Source organism: Aotus nancymaae, unplaced genomic scaffold, assembly GCF_030222135.1.
Source record: "Aotus nancymaae isolate 86718 unplaced genomic scaffold, 86718_ANA_hifiasm-v0.15.2.pri h1tg000030l, whole genome shotgun sequence".
NCBI classification, from domain to species: Eukaryota; Metazoa; Chordata; class Mammalia; order Primates; family Aotidae; genus Aotus; species Aotus nancymaae.
Window position 1 is genome coordinate 14,637,835 of NW_026988443.1, and position 21,384 is coordinate 14,659,218.

General features: G+C 35.3%; 1 protein-coding gene and 1 pseudogene across 1 annotated transcript; one reads left to right on the forward strand and one right to left on the reverse strand.

Moving 5' to 3' along the window:
* Positions 1-20,009: 20,009 nt before the first annotated feature.
* LOC105718524 (GSK-3-binding protein FRAT2-like) lies at positions 20,010-20,387 on the reverse strand (the record flags this gene model as incomplete). The annotated part of the gene is made up of 1 exon (XM_012454270.3): positions 20,010-20,387. A coding segment is annotated over one exon (378 nt), but the record flags the coding sequence as incomplete, so codon positions are not given.
* Positions 20,388-20,389: 2 nt separating this feature from the next.
* Positions 20,390-20,999, forward strand: LOC105718525 (proton-coupled zinc antiporter SLC30A1-like; annotated as a pseudogene).
* The last annotated feature ends 385 nt before the right edge of the window (positions 21,000-21,384 follow it).

The window sequence follows — 21,384 nt, forward strand, 5'->3', positions numbered from 1 at the left end:
TCTGAATGGGCTGCAAATTCCCTTTAGAGCTTATGCTTTTAAATATTAATTTTAAATTCTCATTAGATGGTTTTTACCCAGGAACCCCATCTGGATTTCAAAGATGTGTTTTTATATAGAAACATGGAAAAAAAGGAGAGTCTTAGATTTAGTTGCCCTAGAATAAACACTGAGATAAGGGGATGAGTGCAAGTAATTTGTCTTGGGGGTGACCCCTGGAAGCAGATTAGGGAAGGAGAGCAGTGAGGTATGGAAGAAACGGGACCAATAAAAACATTATTGAGCCAATTAGTGCTTTGAACAATCAAGGTTCAATTCTATGGAGAAGTTTTGAGAGACAGAGCAAAATACATCTCAGATTATCCTGACTGAGGTACCAAGGAGTTGGATTATTTGTTCAGCAACTTGTATCAGCCATTGATTGAGGGCTAGTCCCCAGGGGCATTAACCTCAGGCCTTGGGCCTGCTCTGCATTTGTGAGACGAGGAAACTCCCACGACAAAAGTCCTCTTGGGAAGAGTCATAGCTGCCCATGAGTGTACAGGGGAATGAGAAATGCTGAGGAGATACAGGGAAGGACACCAGCAGTATCAGTGACGCATGCATCCTCACCCAAACAGAGGTAGCCCACGATAGCCTCAGGTTTCCAGGAAATGATTCATCTCTCTTCTGTGTAATCACATCCTCTCCTCCCTTCAGAACATCACAATTTTCACTAATGCTCTCCTGTATTTTTCTGTCTTCTATGAAGCAGCCATGCAATATGAGATTACCTGAGTCAATACTAACTGCTATTTTAATGTGGTTGAATCATCAAATCAACTACTATTGACCAAAAATCAAATATATACTATTATAATTAAGGCACAGTATAAGGCAGTAAGTGTAGTTGATACAAAGATAAATAAGATGATTCTTATCCTCTATCTCCCAGTCTTCATATAGAGAAGATAGATACACAATGAACTAAGATAGAAGACAAAATAAAGTCTATTGATATCCAAGGTGAATTTTTCCTGATGAATCCAGCCTAAAGTTATCACCACTATCTCTAAATTCCTATTATGTGATTTTACCCAACTTACCTGGCATGAAGTCATGAAGTTGTAGTCCTACTGGTGAAAATGTTGTTAAGAGAGAGCATTATGGGCTGGGCTGGGTCTATGCAATGAAGGAAGTGACCGAAATAGAAATGGCATGTCTTGACTTTGTTTTCATTTAAACTGGAACATACACCATTTCTTAATTGTGCAAGTTTGAGTTCATTTTGTTCTATAGAAGATACTGGACCATTGACGCTTACATCATTGAGTAGGGGGCCCTTTCAATAAGTGTCCAGTGTGTATTGGTATTTAAGAATGATTAATGATCTTAAAATATTATTTATTTTGAATATAGAACAATTAGAGTGAGTTTTAAAAGACCTACACTGTTCTCTTTTCTAGTAAAAGAAAGAGCAGTGTAGACTTCATTGGGTCAGGAGAGTCTAGGCTTTTATTTCGGTGTAAAGGGAAGGTGGAAATTTAGGGTGGGTTGACCCTATGAAAGATCAGTTTGGGTTTTTTATCTATCAAAATAATTCTATTAAAAAAACTCTTTAAGTTGATGAAGTACATAATCATAAGTCTATCTTCTAATGTTAAACCAAACTTACATTTCTAGGACAAATCCAGTGTGGTATGAATGTATAATTATTATACATAAATTTTACATTGCTGTGTTCAGCTTGCTAATATTTGTCTAAGATTTTTTTGTTAATATTAATGAGGGATTGGCTTACACTTTGCATTTCTCATACTGTCTTTGTCAGGTTTTGGTGTCTTGGTCAAAAAAAGCATCAATAAATAAGTAGAGAGCCTGCTTTTCTTTTGCTGCTTTCTGGGAGTATTTATGTATGATCGGAATGATCTAATTTTTGAATGTAAGTAGAGCCTACCTGTGCAGATGCCTGGGTCTGTCATATTCCTTATAGACGTATTTATACTACTGATTCAATTTCTGCAAAATTTATGGGACAATTTTTTGCTTTTATGTTTATTTGAGTCATATAGATTTTATCTATTTAAATCTAAGTTTTAAAACTTGTTATTATACAATTGCTCATAATATTCTTTTAAGTCTTTGCTGCAGTAAAATGCCTGCTCATTATTCCTTTTCATATTCTTAATATTCTTTATGTGTGTTTTCTCATACTTTTCTTTATCAGTCTTGAGAGGTTTGTTTTTCAAATAAACCAGTGTTTTTGTATCATTATTATATCTTTAAAAATATATATTCCATTAATATCTCATATTATATTTCATGAATATCTCATATCTCATTAATTAGTATTCCATTAATATCCCATATTATAACTCATACAAATTTTCATGATTTTTTCTTTGGGATTAATTTGTTTTCTCTTGTTTTTTTTTCTAAATTCTCCAGTTGAAACTTTCATTTTCAGCCTCCCTTATTGTCTAATGGATAATTTTGCCTATATTGTGTTCTTTCTTATTGATACTTTAACTGCATCCCACTTTTAAATATATTTTTACGATTTCTTTTAATCATTATAATTTTTATTATTTATGTCAATTATTTTAATTAGACCTATTAGGCATTTAGAAATGTGTTTATAAACTCTAAAATGTTAGAATTTCTCCATGTATACACATATGTACATGGAAAAAAAAATCTTTACATCTTCATATGCATGAGTATTAAATATATTCTTGCTGTTGACTTTTAATTTAATACTTTTGTTGTTTAAAGGTATCTGTGTGATACTACTGTTTTGAAATTTGTTTAGAGATTTATTTTGACAATGAATACTCTAAAATAAATATTTCATGTTTGCTTTATTTGAAAATATATTCTGAAATTATTGTCTGCAGTATTCCTAACATATCCACTAGATTTACTCCCTTAGTTTTATATTATTTGAATCTCTAGGAGAGTTATCAATTTTCTTGCATATTAGATATATACAATAAATAGAAATATAAATTAGAAGAATGTTCTTTGTTTCTAGTAATGATTTTTGTGTTAATTAGTCTATATAGCAAGTCAAGCATTTTTATTTTAAATTGTCTACTGTTATCTTGCTATTTGTTTTAATATTTTCCTCTCTCCTGTCCTTTTGCTTTCAATCTTTCTCTTTATATTTTTTTTTATAATTTGGATATAATTTTATTAAAAAACATAGGCATTTGTTTACTTTTATGTAGGCTGTTAGTCTTTATTTTAATAACTTGGTGCAAAAGTACCAAGTTAATGAAACAGTACCAAATACCAAGTTTTTACACCAACCTAATAATACTGAATTTTAGCCAATTTCAGTATATATTGAAGATATATATCTCTTCAATTTTATGTTGAGTTTTTTGTTTTTTCTTGTAAGTTTTAAGAATTTTTTTCTTTTATATAGTTTTCTTTGGGTAAATTGCTTGATTTTCTTTTTCCTTATTCAACTCTCCCTTCATCTTACCTTCCAGAAGTGTCTTGGAAATCGCACCTTGCATTTCTCTTGCATTAGTACATAATATGATATACTTATTTTTAGTTATAAATTCTAACTTTAGTTAATTTCTTTACTCTTTTTTAAACAAAGGAATTTATATATGTTAACTCTGATCATTTATCTGTTGACTTAGATGTTATCCAACATTTTAGTTTATCTTTTTTTTTTTAACACTTACCATAATACACTTACTATTATAATTTAATGCTATCATTGGTTATTTAAATTCTCTCTGTTGTGTTTAAAATTTATTTGCTCATTCATTCTTGAATCCCAGATCTTTCTTTTGGAGTAATGTTACTTTTTCCTAAAGTTTATTTTAAAATATCTTCCTTTGTAAGGATCTATTGGTGGTAAATTCTGAGTTTCTTTCTCTCTCTGTGCGATTGTGAACTTCTCTAGATCACTGTGATTCTTAAGTGATAGTTTCCCTCTATATGATACTGCTCCATGTAACTTTAAATCCAATGTCTAAAAAGCAATCAACTGTCTGCTTCTCTAGTGGATTTCATTTTATTTACCTTGCCTAAGACTAAATATTACTTTAACATTTGAAGTTCTTTGCCTTTTATCAGTTTGAGGAAATTCTTAATATTTTTCTTTCACTATTGCTTCTTACATTATCTTGAGTTCTAGCTTCTAGAATTTGGAATGACAACTTCTCATTGTCTTATCTGTCTCAGATTTTCTCTTAGATATTCCATCTCTTTGCCTCTTTCTGGTTTATTCCGGGTGTTTTTCATAATTCTGTCTTCTAGTCAATGGAATTTCCTCAGTTTCCCTGTTCTGCTATTCAGAATTTCCACTCAGTATGTCTCTTTATGATTATATGTCAAAGGTATGTTTGTATATGAATCATATATAAAGTATAACTTTTCATTTTGAGTGATTCATTTTTATTGTCTCTTATCCACCCTCATATTTTTAATTTATAATTTTTGTTCCTTAAATATATTCTGCATATAACTCCTATTTCTGAACTATTGCTCATGGACCCTTCTATCTACCTTATTTTATTATTTTAATTCTAATATTTCTTGCAACTTTGTTGGTAGGTGCTTCCTGAGTTTTAGATAATTAGTGTATGCTTCCAGTGATTATTTGAGTTCCCTCTTCCGGATATCTGGGAGTACTATCAACCTAAATCCTTTAAACTAAATTCTTGACTTGAATTTGGGTCTGAAGGCAAATGACAGCAAGTGAATAATTAATGCTTTCTCATGGGAGACTTTGCTTTTCTCCTGTACTTATAGTCAGAAAGACGATTTTCCTGCAGGTCCCCTTGTGGAGTAATATTTTTTTCTTCCTAGTTTACAGTTGCACAGAAGGTTTTGTACCATGAGGGACTCAGCATTATGTGGGAGATTTATGATTCCCTCTCCATGTTATGTGGATTTGGGGAATGCCTTTTGTGCACTTGATGTGATTATTGAAACCTTGGCTTACCCCTCTGGATTTCTGTTGCTGTTTTATTTTTAGACCCTGGGGACTTGCCTTTATTTCAGCAAAGAGTGTTTAAAATGTATTATTCAGTATTTTTAGGTATTGTGTAGTGAGGTAGTTTCTCATCATATCTAAGGTGCTACCTTGTCAGAAATAAAAGTCTCATTAGCTTTCAAGGTTTACATCTAAATTGTTTGCAAAATGGATGAGCTTAATTATCTTTTGACAATTACCAAAGTGGCTGGGAGGTAAAATAAAAACACACTTTCTTCCTTCTGTTGAATATTCTCTTCCTTTTCTAGTTTATATATTTTTTATTTATAACTTTTCTCTTGATCTGGATTTAGAAATGAACACTGATGGATAAATATTGATCAACTCTGAAACTTCAAGAGTGAAAGACAGTGGAGAGGAGGTGAATGTCTACAATTCAGAAAGTTTTTCAAAGCCCATGAAGAGCTTAGACTACATCTGATGTTTCTGGTGCTATTGCTTTGTTTAGTAATCTTTTCTGCTTAGTGCCAGGAAGTGTTTTTAATTCAACTCATAGCACAACCAAGAAGATGTGCAACAAGCAATGTGTGGTAAAGAACTTTAAGCTAACAATGCAAATATGGAATTATGTTTCACTTCCACAATTATCCGCACTGAGCTTCTGTTTTCTGTTCTCTTATTTTACAGTGCTAGTTTTTTTTTTTTGTTGTTTGTTTTTATTTTTTGAGATAGAGTCTGACTCTGTTGCCCAGGTTGGAGTGCAGTGGTGCGATCTTGGCTCACCGCAACCTCTACTTCCTGTGTTCAAGTGATTCTCCTGCCTCAGCCTTCCAAGTAGCTGGGATTAAGGTGTGTGCCACAATGCCCTGCCAATTATTTATTTATTTATTTATTTATTTATTTATTTATTTATTTATTTATTTATTGTATTTTTAGTAAGGATGGAGTTTTGCCATGTTGGCTAGGCTGGTCTCCAACTCCTGACCTCAAGTAATCTGCCTGCCTCGGCCTCCCAAAGTGCTGGGATTACAGGCGTGAACCACCATGCCCGGCCATAACAGGACTAGTTTTGATATTTTCTTTTTGACTAGTATATGAGATTATTCTCCTCTTAGAAATTTCTCTCTTGAGAAGGAAAGTGACCCTGAATTTTGCCCTCAGCCTACCCTAACTGCACAAGCAAGATTTGATAATGCGTTGCTTTTGTTTCTGAACTTGAGATTTAAATTATACTCCCACTAATTATCTTATGCAACACCCACTACTATAGCCTTAATAATTGCCATATAATAATATTTTAACTTAAAGATAGTAGGGAGGCTGACACTGTATTTTTCCTTGTGATTAGGCTTGTTGCTTTGTTTTTCATTAGTTTTCAGAGCAATTGTAGAAAAGAGACCATCCGTAACAGCTTTCATACTGAATCAATGTGTGAATACTGCTGACATTCTGAAAACCTTTCACCCATCTTATTAATTGATACTTAGGGAGTGGGCAATTTTCACATTTTATTTTGAGATGATAAACCTTAATGGATCTAAACATGTGAAGATACATATTTAATGCACTTTAATGCCTTTATAGGCTCACTGTTAAAATGTACAGTCCTAAATAACTCTGTGTAGGAATGCTTATGTTATCACTGCTACATTCCCTACAGAGCTATGAATATGTTCTAGTCAAAGCTCCACGACTCCAACTTGTTGCAATATTTTTATCTCTGCAAGTTTTGCTTGGTACTGCGATTCCATTGGTCAATTAGTTTAATGTGCTATCGTGTATTATGAATACAAGTTAAAGAGCAGTCTTGATTTTGCTTCCAACAAAACATTTAAGGGTAGTATTTTATGGAAAATAACTTGGGAAACTGATGTAATTATTATTGTGGATATTGCCTGTTTGTTTTTATTATTAATGATGTTTAATGTCTGCACTCACCATGGGTATCAGCTTTTAATTGTACAAAATCTGTGCCATTTTTACTGTTATTCACATTTTATATATTTTTTTGTTTTGTTTTGTTTTGTTTTTGAATATGGGGGTGTCACTCTTTCACCAAGGCTGGTCTAAAACTCCCAGCCTCAAGTGATCCTCCCGCCTCAGCCTTCCCAGTGGCTGGGATTACAGGCGTGAATCACTGCTCCAGACACGCATTTTATATTTGGAGAATATAAATAAATAACTTTGAATAAGAATTGGATAATGTTCATTAGGACATTATTAGTGAAAAGCCATAGATTGCCTTATTTCCTTTCATACAGCAGAGCTTTAATGTGGGTGTTCTCATAACTCCTTTTTGACATGAAGAAACACTCTTCCCAAAGTCACACATTCAGTCAATACTGGAACTTATGTTGCAACTCAGATCAATCTTCTCTAGAAATGAGCATGGTCTTGAGATAATGATTTAGGAAGAAAAAAAGAGCCCATGCAACATATACTGTCATCTAGAAACCTAGGATTTCATTAAGGTTTTAGTACTGGTAATAACTGCAACCTTAAGCAAATATCCAAGAAAAGATATGTATGCCTATTATTTGTTTCATTTTATAGATTACTGGCCCAGAACTGTAGCATTAAGAATACTAACTTTAGGAGGTCCTTCTACAGATTGTGCAGATTAAGCTGCACACTATGCCAGTAGTAAAATTATGCTTTTGAAAAGAGAAATTATTTATTCTAAGTACAAGCTTGTTTTCATCTTTTATTTCACATTTATTGCTGATTTTATGTATAACAGAAGGCAAATTGCTTAATACCTAGTTGATGAAATAATCTGTACAACAAACCCCCATGGCATGAGTTTACCTGTACAAACTTGCACTTGTATCCCTGAACTTAAGCTGTAAAAAAGAAAATGCAAAGCTTCATGTATAATTAAAACATGTATGCATAAATTATCATATTGATTGTTGTTATGCATCAGATAAATTGGTAAGTTATTAAACTAGTATAGGTTATTGAACAATGTAGGGTAGACACTGTGCCTACCTTGTCAAGGCACAGAGTGGAGTCTTGACAATGTCTTTCTGTAATATATTGAGTGAATGGAAACTATCTGTAAAACATTTGACCCACCTTGTATATGCTACTTATATACTACTTCAATAACTTATCAATTGAACTGATGCATAACAACAATCGATGAGATATTTTATACGTACATGTTTTAATTATACATGAAGCTTTGAATTTTCTTTTTTATAACTTAAGTTCAGGGGTGCAAGTGCAAGTTTATTATATAGATAAACTCATGCCACAAGGGTTTGTTGTACAGATTATTTCTTCAAGTAGGTATTAAGCCTAGTACCCATTAGTTATTTTTCCTTATCCTTTACCTCCTCCTACCCTTCACTCTCTGATAGGCCCCAGTGTATGTTGTTCTCTGTATGTCCATGTGTTCTCATCACTTAGTTCCCAATTATAAGTGAGAATATGTGGTATTTGGTTTTCTGTTCCTGCGTTAGTTTGCTAAGGATGATGACCTCCAGCTCCATCTATGTTCCTGCAAAAGACATCATGTTGTTCTTTATATGGCTGCATTATATTCCATGGACCACATTTTCTTTATCCTGTCTACCACTGATGGGCATTTAGGTTGATTCTATGTCTTTACTATTGCAAATAATGCCGCAATGAACATATGTGTGCATGTGTCTTTATGTTAGAATGATTTATATTCCTGTGGGTGTTTACTCAGTAATGGGATTGTTGGGTTGGATGGTAGTTTTTTTTTTTTTCTTTTTTTTTTTTTAGCATATGCCTCCAGATTACATTCTTGGTGACCAAAATGGTGACTCTGACTTTTGTCTCGCTGTTGAAAATAGCAATAAAAATTGATGGCTAGTGTAATAATCATCATTATCATTAATGAGTTTTTACAAAGTCCTTGGCCCTGCCCCGAGTTCTTCAAAAGTTACTTTTGAAATTATTTCACAGACCAACCCTGTGCAGTAGATGATATTATTCTGTCAATTTTACAGAAGAGAAAACAAAAGCTTAGAGAAATTAGATAACTTACCCAAGCGAGTGAATAGCAGAACTGAAATTTTTTACCCCTCTTCTTCTGGATCATTCTTCTTTCTTTATCTTGGTCCTTGATTACTTACTTAATGGGAAGAATAAGCAGTTATCTACTTTTTCTTTCCTTTTTCTTCCACCCAAATGCAGGCTTCATGGCAGCAGGGTCTATATCCATGCTTCCTCTGTTAACATTCCCAGCGTGTAGCATAGAGCCTGCCACACAAAAGATACTTATGTCAACAGTATTTTCTGAAAGAGTGAATGAATATTTGATTCCAATGTCACCTCTGGGGCTACTATACACATGAGAGAAAGTTTCTACTAAGCAGATATTCCATTTTAAGGAGGGAAATCCAAGTTTTAATGTAGCTAATGATTTAGTTTGCTAAAATTAGAAATGAGGTAATTTCATAAGAATTTTATGTTACAATTTAGTATCTTGAATTACTGAGTCTGGAGAGGACAGTTGAAATGTAACTTAATTACTGCCATCATCTATTTGAGGGAAATTGTAATGAGGAGGGTGACCAGCTGTTCCCTATATGCACTGAGTGTAGAACAGGAAGAAAGGGCTTATATCAAAAGCACAAAAATTTGGCCAGTCTCAGGGCTGGAAGATATTGGGGTAAGTTTTTGAGATGTTATAAAGAATCAGTTTTTCCACCTTTTTTCTTTTCTTATTTTGAGACAGGGTCTACTTTATTGCTCAGGCTGGAGTGCACTGGCACAATCACAGCTCACTGCAGCCTTGAACTCCTGGCTCAAGGAATCCTCCCACCTCAGCTTCCTGAACAGCTAGGACTATAGGCATGTGCCACCATGCCTGGCTAATTTTTAAAAATTATTATTTATTTTTTTTGTAGAGATGGAATCCTGCTATGTTGACCAGGCTGTTTTCAAACTCCTGGTCTCAAGCGATCCTCCCACCCCAGCCTCCCAAAATGTGGGGGTTACAGGTATAAACCACCACGCCTGCTTCTACTCACTCTTACTGACTTGTGTTCATGCCATCAGGTGATGTGCTCAACAGTTGGACTATTCCCTTTCTGATTCCCAATAGCTCTCGTCTCGCTAGAAATGTGAAAGGTCAAGCTCACGGGCATCACTGTGAATGGTGTCCCTCTTATATTTATAATTCTGTATGTTCTTGTGCCAGCCAGTGAGATGAGAGAGAATTAGTTTTATAAGTGAGGCAATTTGCAGCTTGTGAAAAATAAGGGACTTGCTTGAATACCATTTAGATTGTATAGCCGTTCAGGATTTAATTTTCTTAATGTATTTGTACTTCTCACATTTGATAATATCACTGAGAAATAGATGTAATCTTCCAAAATGATGATCAACTCTGAAATGGGCAATTAGTTGAATCAAATATCCAAATCTGTAATTGATTACATAAGGAAGAAGCGTAATTGTCCCTGGCATTCTCACAGATGTTAAAATGAAAGAGCGTTGGGTAGATCTGCTTTTCAGTCTTGTAGAACTACATCATTTGTTTTGTTTAGTTTGGGGTAAAGCTACTCAAGAAATTGGCATAAGCTTCTTGTGGGCTGCAATTCTACCCAACATACTTTCTCATGCACAATGTTTTTAATTCAATTAATATTTCTGGGTGCCCATTATTTCAGGTGGTGGTAGGGTTGACCAGCAGTGGAGGCAAAGTACAGACAAAGATTTAAGAGAAACGTTAAGTCTTAGTTCTGATCACTCACAGATGCTAAGCACCGGAAAAAGCCATGTGAGTGTAAAATATTTCCAACACGTTTTACAAATGAAAGAAATACAGTGCTGCCTGTACATTCCAAGGAACAGCTATGCTAGTTTAGAAGACTTTTAAAGGACATAACTCTAAAGCCAGTTCAAATGCTCTTCTTTCACTAATTTGCTGTATGACTAAACAAGTTACTTAGTATTTTTATATACAATTTTCTCATCCTCTGAGTGGGGATAATAACAGGATCTCCTCTTCGGGTTGTGAGGATTAAATGTCATGTGTGTATATGTGTGTGTGTGTGTCCACACAGTTACCAAAATGGTTGGTGAACTGGTTTGTGGGCTGAATTTGGCCTGTCACTTGTTTTTCTATAGTTGAGGGACTAAGAATAGTTTTTACATCTTTTAAAAACTGAAAAAAATTAAAAAGAAGTATAATACTTTGCCATACGTGAAATAGCCTATGAAATTTAGTGTCCATTTACTTAGTGTTCATAAAGAAATAACACAATTGTGCTCATTTGTTAATGCTCTGTTTATGATTACTTCTCTCTACAAAGGCAGAGTTAAGTAGTTGTGACAGACACTCTATAGCCTGCAAAGACTAAAATATTTATTATGTGGCTCTTTACAGAAAAAAATGAGAATTCTGGGTTATAACCTTGGCTGACATATAAGTGCTACAAATTGTCTGTTATTATGCTTATTTAATTATTTTCTAATTTAGAATCATAATTGGGTTTGAACTTGTGCATAGAGACTTGTTTATTTTAGAGGCTTAATATAATGAATGAAAGAATAGTCATGTGGTTGTAAAGTACAAGCATATATTTGATTCAGGTGTTTGTCTTCTTGTTCTAACTTGGAATTTCATTAAGAATGAATTTATCTTCAACTTCTTATCTAGGCAGATGGACCTTTAAAGCTATGTGGGCCAAATACATTTGGTAACTGATCTAACTAATATAACTGTCATATAGATTACAATTGTAAAATACTAACTACAGCCCATGGGTTTTATCCACTATACTTCTCTTCTCCCACCCTTACCCCACTATGGAAAATGAATTATCTTTGAAAGTACCTAAGTTCTGTGAACAAAGAGGAGTTACAATTATATTCCTGAGGCAGACCCAATGATCACCTCTATAGGAATCTAACTCAAACCAACTGATGGATGCCAGGTCAGCATTCACCTTCTCTCTGGTGCAAAATTTCCTCTCTGATGCCTTTCTAATCGCAGCCTCATTTTGTCCCTATGATCACTCAACACATTTGAGTTGTTGCAGGTGAAGAGCCAGTTATTGAAAATATATTCAATATACCATTATTTCAACCCCTGCCATGAAGCATTTCTTTAGCGAGGTGACTCATTCATTCTGTTATTACTTATTCATAGGTAGACTTCTTATATAAATTGCTTCACTTACTGCTTTTGGGCTCCCAATTCCGAAGCTCTCTTTTGAAAATCAATAACACCTATCTTCTGAGGGAAAGTCTCAGTAAAGCAAGCTGTGATGGCTTTTGTTGCGCTCCTTGGCATTAATTATTCATAGTTATTTATTGAATAATTCAACATATATGATAATTTTTAAATTCTCTACCTTGTTACTGAAAAGTGAGGACTTTTTGAGCTATCATTTGATTCATGCCAAATGAAGCCATTACCAGTGAGAGCATACAATATGTACAAAGGTGACATTCAGTTTTCAGGTCTTCATTAAATAAAATAAAGGTGATTTGAGTGTATTCTACGGCCTTCAAGGAGAACAGGAGAGTTATTCCTACTCAGCCAATACTCTAGGAAAAGGGGAGTCCGTATAATATTTAAGCAAGACTTGGAGAAAAGAGGGACACTTTCCTTTGTGATTAAGTGTTAATAAAATGATGAATTAAAACATGTCCTTTTCTATACAGTCAATTAAAGATTATACAGAAACTTTCTCTACAAAGTGGTCTCTTCTTTCTCCTTTTTTCTTCTTCATTTTCTTCTTAGATTTTATTTTTTTCCATACATATTCTGCTTATGTACATCTTAGATTTAAATTGGTAAAAAGCAAAAGAAGCTTCTTATTTGTTTTTATAATTGTTAATTGTTTCTGTTTTTATCACTCAGTTTGATATCATTCTTTTGTTCTAACAGTCACATATTAACTGACTTTCTGAATGCTATAGATCTTTTGTAAATGTGCAACCTCTTCATTTAAACAATGCACAAACCAATATTAATTCACAGTGTCACTTAAGCTGTTTAATGTGAAAAAAGCAGTAAAATATTTCTGTCTTTCCTTCAAATCCTTCTCTCAGCATGTCCAGGTTTTTTTTACATTAAATAATTCTTTTTTTAGCCTGGCTTCTGAACAGTTTTTATCAGCATTAAAGTACTTCTTAATAGTATATAATTTCCACATCTTGTAGCTATGATTGAACCAATAGCCTGTTTCAATATTCAATTATCAAGTTGCATATTGATATCTACTGGGACGGGGCTGGGCAGCTGAATATGAATTATTTTAATAGCTAAATATGAATTAAAGTAATTTACAAGCAGAGTGTCATATGAATAAGAGATGCTAAATGGGCAATAAAAATGCCAGTATTTATCAAAATTTTCCATTCAAACAGGTCTAAAATTCTATAACAAATGTGCACATTGTCATGAAGAACCAATTTTACAGTTGCTGCAGTCTATGTTACTGGTATAGCAAAAAGCTATATGTGATGTAAGTTACTTTAACGTGAAGTTAGACAAGAGAAGTTTTTTTTCTTTTTGAGACAGAATCTTGCTCTGCCACCCAGATTGGAGTGCAGTGTCATAATCTCAGCTCACTGCAACCTCCAGGTCCTGGTTCAAGCGATTCTCCTGCCTCAGCCTCTCAAGTGGCTGGGACTACAGGCGCACGCCACCAAGCCCAGCTAATCGTATTTTAGTAGAGACGGGATTTCACCGTGTTGGCCAGGATGGTCTTGATCTCTTGACCTCGTGATCCACCCTCCTCGGCCTCCCAAAGTGCTGGGATTACAGGCGTGAGCCACCGCGCCCGGCCGGGAAAGTTTTAACTGGTTGTGTTCTTTGGCCTAACAATTTTGCTTATGAAGTTAAGTGATAAGATGTTATCACATAAGGATAGTTAAAGGCAAAAAGCATACGATCATTTCAATAGATGAAGAGAAAGCATTTGATAAAATTTAGCATCCTCTTATGATAAAAACCCTCAACAAACTAGGCATAAAAGGGATATACCTCAACATAATGAATGCCATATATGACAAACCCACAGCCAACATCACACTGAATGGGAAAAAGTCGAAAGCAATTCCCCTAGAACCAGGAAAACAAGACAAGGATGTCCACTCTTACCATTCCTATTCAACATACTACTGGATGTTCTAGCAAGATATAAATATAAAGAGAAAGATATTAAAAATCAGGCAAGAGAAAGATATAAAAAACATCCAAAGTGGAATGGAGGGAGTCAAATTACCTGTTTGCTGATGATGTTATCTTATATCTAGAAAATCTTACTCTACCAAAAAACTGTTGAATGTGATAAATGAATTCAGTAAAGCTGCAGGATACAAAATTAATGTACAAAAATCAGTAGTATTTCTATACATCAATAATAATCAAGCTGAGGATCAAATCAAGAAAGTAATCTTATTTACAATAGGTACGAAAAAAAATTAGTCAAGTGTAGTGGTGGGTGTCTGTGGTCCCAGCTACTCAGGAGGCAGAGGTGGAAGGATTTCTTCAGCGCAGGAGGGCAAGGCTACAGTGAGTGGTGATTGCGTCACTGCACTCTACCCTGGGCAAGAGCAAGACCCTGTTCCCCGCCACCTCTCTCAAAAAAGAAAAATGTTAATGTTTTCAATACCTATGCAATTGAAATGTAAGGGGATAAGTTAACAGGTGTGACTAGGTATACTACATACTAAAACAGATAAAAAATGGCAACAACAGTGGTTAAGCAATTTGTATTAGTGTATGAGTATTTAAACATACCACTAGCACAAACTAGAGAATCTAAAAATAGACCTAAATATATTTAAAGTTGCTAATATCTCTTAAAGGCAGGTTGGCACATCAGTGGGAAGAAGATGGATTGAGAAATGGTTGGTATTCATTTCTATTAAAAATATTAATTTCTAAAAAAAAACCTAGGAATATATTTAAGAAGGTAAAATGCCTCTTAAAAAACACGGATAAAATAAATTACAAATAGTGCAAGCAAATAAAGACATTCCATGCTAGTGGATTGGAAGAATTAATATTTTAAAAATTATCTTACCACCCAAAGCAATCTACAGATTCAACACTATCCCTACCAACGTACCAATGTTGGTCAGGGAGGGAGGGGAGAAAAAAATATATAGATACCAATGTCCTTTTTTACAGAATCAGAAAAAGCAGTCTTAAAATTCACATGGAACCAAAAAAGAACCCAGATAGTCAAAGCAATTCTAAACAAAAAAATAAAAAGAGATGGAGGCATTACATTACCCAATTGCAGATTATACTACAAGGCTACAATAACCAAAACAATGCTGATCATTAAAAAATCAGGAGACAACAAATGCTGGAGAGGATGTGGAGAAATAGGAACTAGAAACACCATTTGACACAGCAATCCCATTACTGGGTATATACCCAAAGGATTATAAATCATTCTATTATAAAGACACATGAACACATATGTTTATTGCAGCACTGTTCACAATAGCAAAGACTTGGAACCAACCCAAATGCCCATCAGTGAGAGACTGGATAAAGAAAATGTGGCACATACACACCATGAAACACTATGCAGCCATAAAAAAGAATGACTTAACATCCTTCATCATGGATGAAGCTGGAAACCATCATTCACAGCAAACTGACACAAGAACAGAAAACCAAATACTGCATGTTCTCGCTCATAAGTGGGTATCTATCAATGAGAACACATGGACACAGGGAGGGGAACATCACACACCAGGGCCTGTTGGGGAGTGGGAGAGCTAGGGGAGGGATAGTATGGGGTGGGGGGATTGGGGAGGGATAGCATTAGGAGAAATACCTAATGTAGATGACGGGGTGATGAATGTAGCAAACCACCATGGCACATGTATACCTATGTAACAAACCTGCACATTCTGCATATGTAACCCAGAACTTAAAGTATAATTTAAAAAATAAAAATAAAATAAAAAATAAATAAAAATAGACACATAGATTAATGGAACAGAATAGAGAACTCAGGACTAGAGCTACATATCTATAGTCAACTGATTTTTGACAAACTTAACAAAAATATACACTGTGGAAATGACACACTTTTCAATAAATAAAAATTGAAATCCAGAAAATTGGATTGTCATACACAGAAGAATGAAACTTGACCTCTATTTACCACCATATATTAGTACAAAAATCAACTAAAGACCACTTAAAGACTTAAATGTAGGGCATGAAACTATAAAAAACAGTATAAGAAAATCTAGGGAAAACTTGTGGACATCGGTTTAGGCAAAGAATTTATGACTAAGACTGAAAAAGCACAAATAACAAAGCAAAAATATACAAATGGGACATAAAGTAAAAACTTCTGCACTGCAAAAGAAATAATCAACAGAGTAAATAGGCAACATGCAGAATAGGAGAAAATATTTGCAAACTATAAATTCAACAGGGGACTGATGTCTAGAATGTACAAGGAACTCAAAAGACGCAACAACAAAAAACAAAAGCTCTATTAAAAAGTAGGCAAAGGATATGAGTACATATTTTTCAAAAGAAGGCAAGCAAATGGCCAACAAGCATATCAAAAAATGCTCAACATCACTAATCACCAGAGAAATGCAAATTAAAACAACGAGATGTCATCTTATTTCTGTCAGATGGCTATTACTAAAAAGACAAAAAATAAGAGCTATTGATGAGGAAGCAGAGAAATAGGAATACTTATACACTGTTGGTGAGAATGCAAATTGTACAACTATTATATGTTGGTGGGAGTGTAAATTAATTTAACCATTGTGAAAGACACTGTGGCTATTTCTCAAAGCCCAAAAGATAGAAATACCATTCAACCTAGCAATTCCATTACTGGGTACATATACCCAAAGGAATATAAACTATTCTATCATATAGACACATGCACGTGTATATTCATTGCAGTACTATTCACAATAGCAAAGACATGGAGTCAACCTAAATGCCCATCAGTGATAGACTCAATAAAGAAAATGTGATCTATATACACCATGGAATATGATAAGCCATACAAAAGAATGAGATTGTATCATTTGTGGGGACATGGATGGAAATATAGGTCATTATCCTTAGCAAACTAATACAGTAACAGACAACCAAATACCACATATTCTCACTTATAAGTGGGAGCTAAATGATGAAATGCATGGACACATGGAACAACACACATGGGATCTATTGGAGGGTGGAGGATGGGAAGAGGGAGAGGAGCAGAAAAACTAATTGGTACTAGGCTTAATACCTGGGTGATGAAATAATCCACACCTCATCGACAGAGACTTTTATATCCGTGGAGAAAAGTGACTCTCTAATTTCCTAATATATATATCAGTTATTAATAACAAAAATTATAGAGATCACTTTATCCAAAATTGCTAACTAATTCCCACCTTTCAAAGATAGAGTGGGCATTTTCTATTGTCAGGTGTGGCAAATATTTGGTATTCAATTCAATGCTTTATGTTTTCAGATTTCAGGTCAGTTTTATGCTTTATGTAGCTAATAATTCTGATAGAGGCATATCAATGAAGAATCACTTTTCTGGAACAAAAAGATTCATTGTAGTTTAAACTTGTAAAGGTTGTCTGGGGCAATGAATTCCTTAAGATCTATAGTTATAATGAGAAGGATGTTTCTTTTGACTTATCTTTTTTCCTTTTAATTTTAGTTGACATGTAATCATTGTACGATTGTACATATTTATGAGATACAAAGTGATAGTTTGATACATGTATACAATGCGTGATGATTAATTCATGGTAATTAGCATACCTATTACCTCAAACATTTATCATTTGTGTTGCGAACATTCAAAATCCTCTCTTCTAGCTTTTTGAAAATATACACTAAATATTTTAAACCATATTTACCCTACAGTGCTACAGAACACTACAACTTATTCTTCCCATATAGCTCTAACTTTGTTTCCAGTAACCAATGTCTATTCTCCCCTCCCACTACACTTCCCAGCCTCTAATAATCACAATTCTATTCCCTACTTCCAAGAGACCTTTTTTCCTGTCTCCCACATATGAGTAAGAATATGTGGCATTTATCTTTCTGTGCCTGACATGTTTTATTTAACTTAATGTCCTCCTGGCTCATTTATGTTGCCATGAATAATAGGATTTCATTCTTTTTTATGATTGAATTGTATTCCATTGCATACACACACACACACACACACACACACACACACACACATCACATTTTACAAATTCATTCATCTGTTGATGGATACTTATGTTGATTCCATATTTTGGCTATTGTGACAATAGTTGCAATAAAGGGGTGCATAGATACCTTTTTTTATACACTCATTTCCTTTTTAAAGATAAATATCCAGAAGTGAGATTGCTGAATCATATGGTAGCTCTACATTTAATTTTTTGATAAACCTCCATATTGTTTTCCATAATGGCTGTACTAATTTATATTTCCACCAACAGTGTCTAAAAGTTCCCTTTTTCTGTATCCTTGCCAGTATTTGTTGTTTTTTGTTTTTAATGATAGCCATTCTCATGGATGAGGTGATATCTCATTGTGGTTTTGATTTACATTTCCCTAACGATTAGTGACATTAAGATTTTTTGAAATATATTTGTTGGCCATCTGAATGTCTTTTTAAAATATTTTATTTTATTTTAAGATGAAGTTTTTGCTGTTGTTGTCCACGCTGGAGTACCATGGTGCAATCTCAGCTCACTGCAACCTCCACCTCTCAGGGTCAAGTGATTCTCCTGCCTCAGCCTCCCAAAAGGCTGGGATTACAGGCATGTGCCACCACACCCAGCTAATGTTCTGTATTTAGTATAGACAGAGTTTTACCATGTTGGTCAGGCTGGTTTCAAGCTCCTAACCTCAGGTGATCACCCAGTTCGGCCTCCCAGAGTGCCTTACAGGTGTGAGTCACCATGCCTGGCCCATTTGAATGTCTTCTTCAGAGAAATGTCTAATCAGATCCTTTGCACATTTTAAAAATCAGATTTGTTATTGTTGTTGTTGAGACATTTGAGTTCCTTTTATAATCTGGATATGAGTCCCTTGTGAGATGAATAGTTTGGAAATATTTTCTCTTATTCTAAGGTTGTCTCTTCACTCTGTTAATTGTTTTCTTTGCTCTGCAGAAGCTTTTTGGCTTGATGTAATGTCATTTGTCTATTTTAGTTTTTGTTGCCTGTGCCTTTGAAGTCTTACACATAAAATCTTTACCTAGACCAATGTCTTGAAACATTTCCCCTATATTTCTCTTGGTAGTTTTATATTTCTCGGTCTTATATTTAAGTCTTTAATTCGTTTTGAGTTTATTTTTGTATATGGTGAAAGATAAGGGTCTAGTTTTATTCTTCTGTATATGAAAATCCAGTTTTCCTAGCTCCATTTATTGAAGAGATTGTCTTCTCTCCAATGTATGTTTCTGTCATCTTGCCAAAAATCAGTTGGCTGTAAATAATGTGGATTTATTTCTGGGTTCTTGATTCTAGTCCGTTGGTCTATGTGTCTGCATTTAGACCAGTGCCATGCTGTTCTGATTACTATAGCTTTGAAGTATGTTTTGAAGCCAGGTAGTGTGATGCCTCCAGCTTAGTTCTTTCTGCTTGGGATTGCTTTGGCTATTTAGAGTGTTTTGTGATTCCATACAACCTTTAAAATTGCTTTTTCTACTTCTGGGAAGAATGTCATGGTATTTTGATAGGGATTGCATTAAGACTATTAATTCTTCTGACCCATGAGCTTAAACAATCCAAGCTCATGACGCCCCCAAGGGCTAAGTGAGGTACAAATCGATGTAAGTAGCTGCCACAGTTCTCCAGTTTATCCCAGGTCCTTGACTAGTATAGCCAGGTAAATTCTCATGCCCCACGGACGCGCTCTGGCACATGCATTTCTCCACGTTTAAGTTTTATCCAATGGCCTCGCCGTAGCTGGTAACTTCTTGGCTTGAGATCTCTTCCCCACGCGCCTCCCCCAGCCAAAGTGGTCGCTCCCAGGTTGGCGACGTCGGCTTCAGCTCAGGGTTGGTAGGAAATGGACGTTGCTGGGTTTAAGCAGCAGCCCTTCTTCTCCTCCAGAGTGCCTGGGTCAGAGGAAGGCGCCTGATGGCTGCAGGGCAATAGGGTCCGGTCCGCTGCGGCCTGTCACGCGCCCAGCCGCGCTCGCGGGACCCGTGGCTGCAACTGCGGCGACGGCTCCTTGGAGCCTCCGCACCGCTTCCTTGATGAGGTTTCCCGAGAGCACGAGCTGCTGCAGGAGCCGGTGCGGGTCGTCGTCGCCGGCGCGTGTTCCGGCTTGGGTCCACCGTCGCTGCTGCAGTCGCCGGGAGGTAACCGCGTCCCTGAGCCATCCTCGCCGGCACGGCCCCGGCAGCGCGCTGGGGCCTACGGCGAGCTCGGCCACGCAGTAGGGCGCAGCGCGGCCCCCATGGGGCGCCGGGCCCACCGTCTCCGCCAACGTAGGACCCCGCAGACCCAGAAAAACCCAGAAGTGGTGATACAGTGGAAGTACAAGTGAATGGAAATCTTATCAGAGAACCCGACCATATGGAATTGGAAGAAGATAGGGCTGGACAACTTAACATGCGTGGAGTTTTTCTGCATGTCCTTGGAGATGCCTTGGGTTCAGTGATTGTAGTAGTAAATGCCTTAGTCTTTTACTTTTCTTGGAAAGGTTGTTCTGAAGGGGATTTTTTGTGTGAACCCATGTTTCCCTGACCCCTGCAAAGCATTTGTAGAAATAATTAATAGTACTCATGCATCAGTTTATGAGGCTGGTCCTTGCTGGGTACTATATTTAGATCCAACTCTTTGTGTTGTAATGGTTTATATACTTCTTTACACAACCTATCCATTACTTAAGGAATCTGCTCTTATTCTTCTACAAACTGTTCCTAAACAAACTGATATCAGAAATTTGATAAAAGAACTTCGAAATGTTGAAGGAGTTGAGGAAGTTCATGAATTACATGTTTGGCAACTTGCTGGAAGCAGAATCATTGCCACTGCTCACATAAAATGTGAAGATCCAACATCATACATGCAGGTGGCTAAAACCATTAAAGACGTTTTTCATTAAAAAAAAATGTCTTTCCATTTTTTGGTGTCCTCTTCAATTGCCTTCATCAACATTTTGCAGTTTTCACTGTAGAGATCCTTCAACTTTTTTGTTAATTTTATTCCTGGTATTTTATTTTACTTTTTTTTTTGTAAAAGTAAAATAGTGATTGTAAAAAGGGCTGCTTTCTTGATTTCCTTTTAAGCTATTTTATTATTGGAGTATAGAAATTCTACTAATTTTTGTATGCAACTTTAATGAATTATTTTTATCAATTCCAAGAGTTTTATTTTGGTGGAGTCTTTAGTTTTTTCTATATATAAGATTGTCTTCTGCAAAGAGGGAGAATTTGACTTCTTTTCCAATTTGGATGTGCTTTACTTCTTCTTCTTCTTCTTCTTTTTTT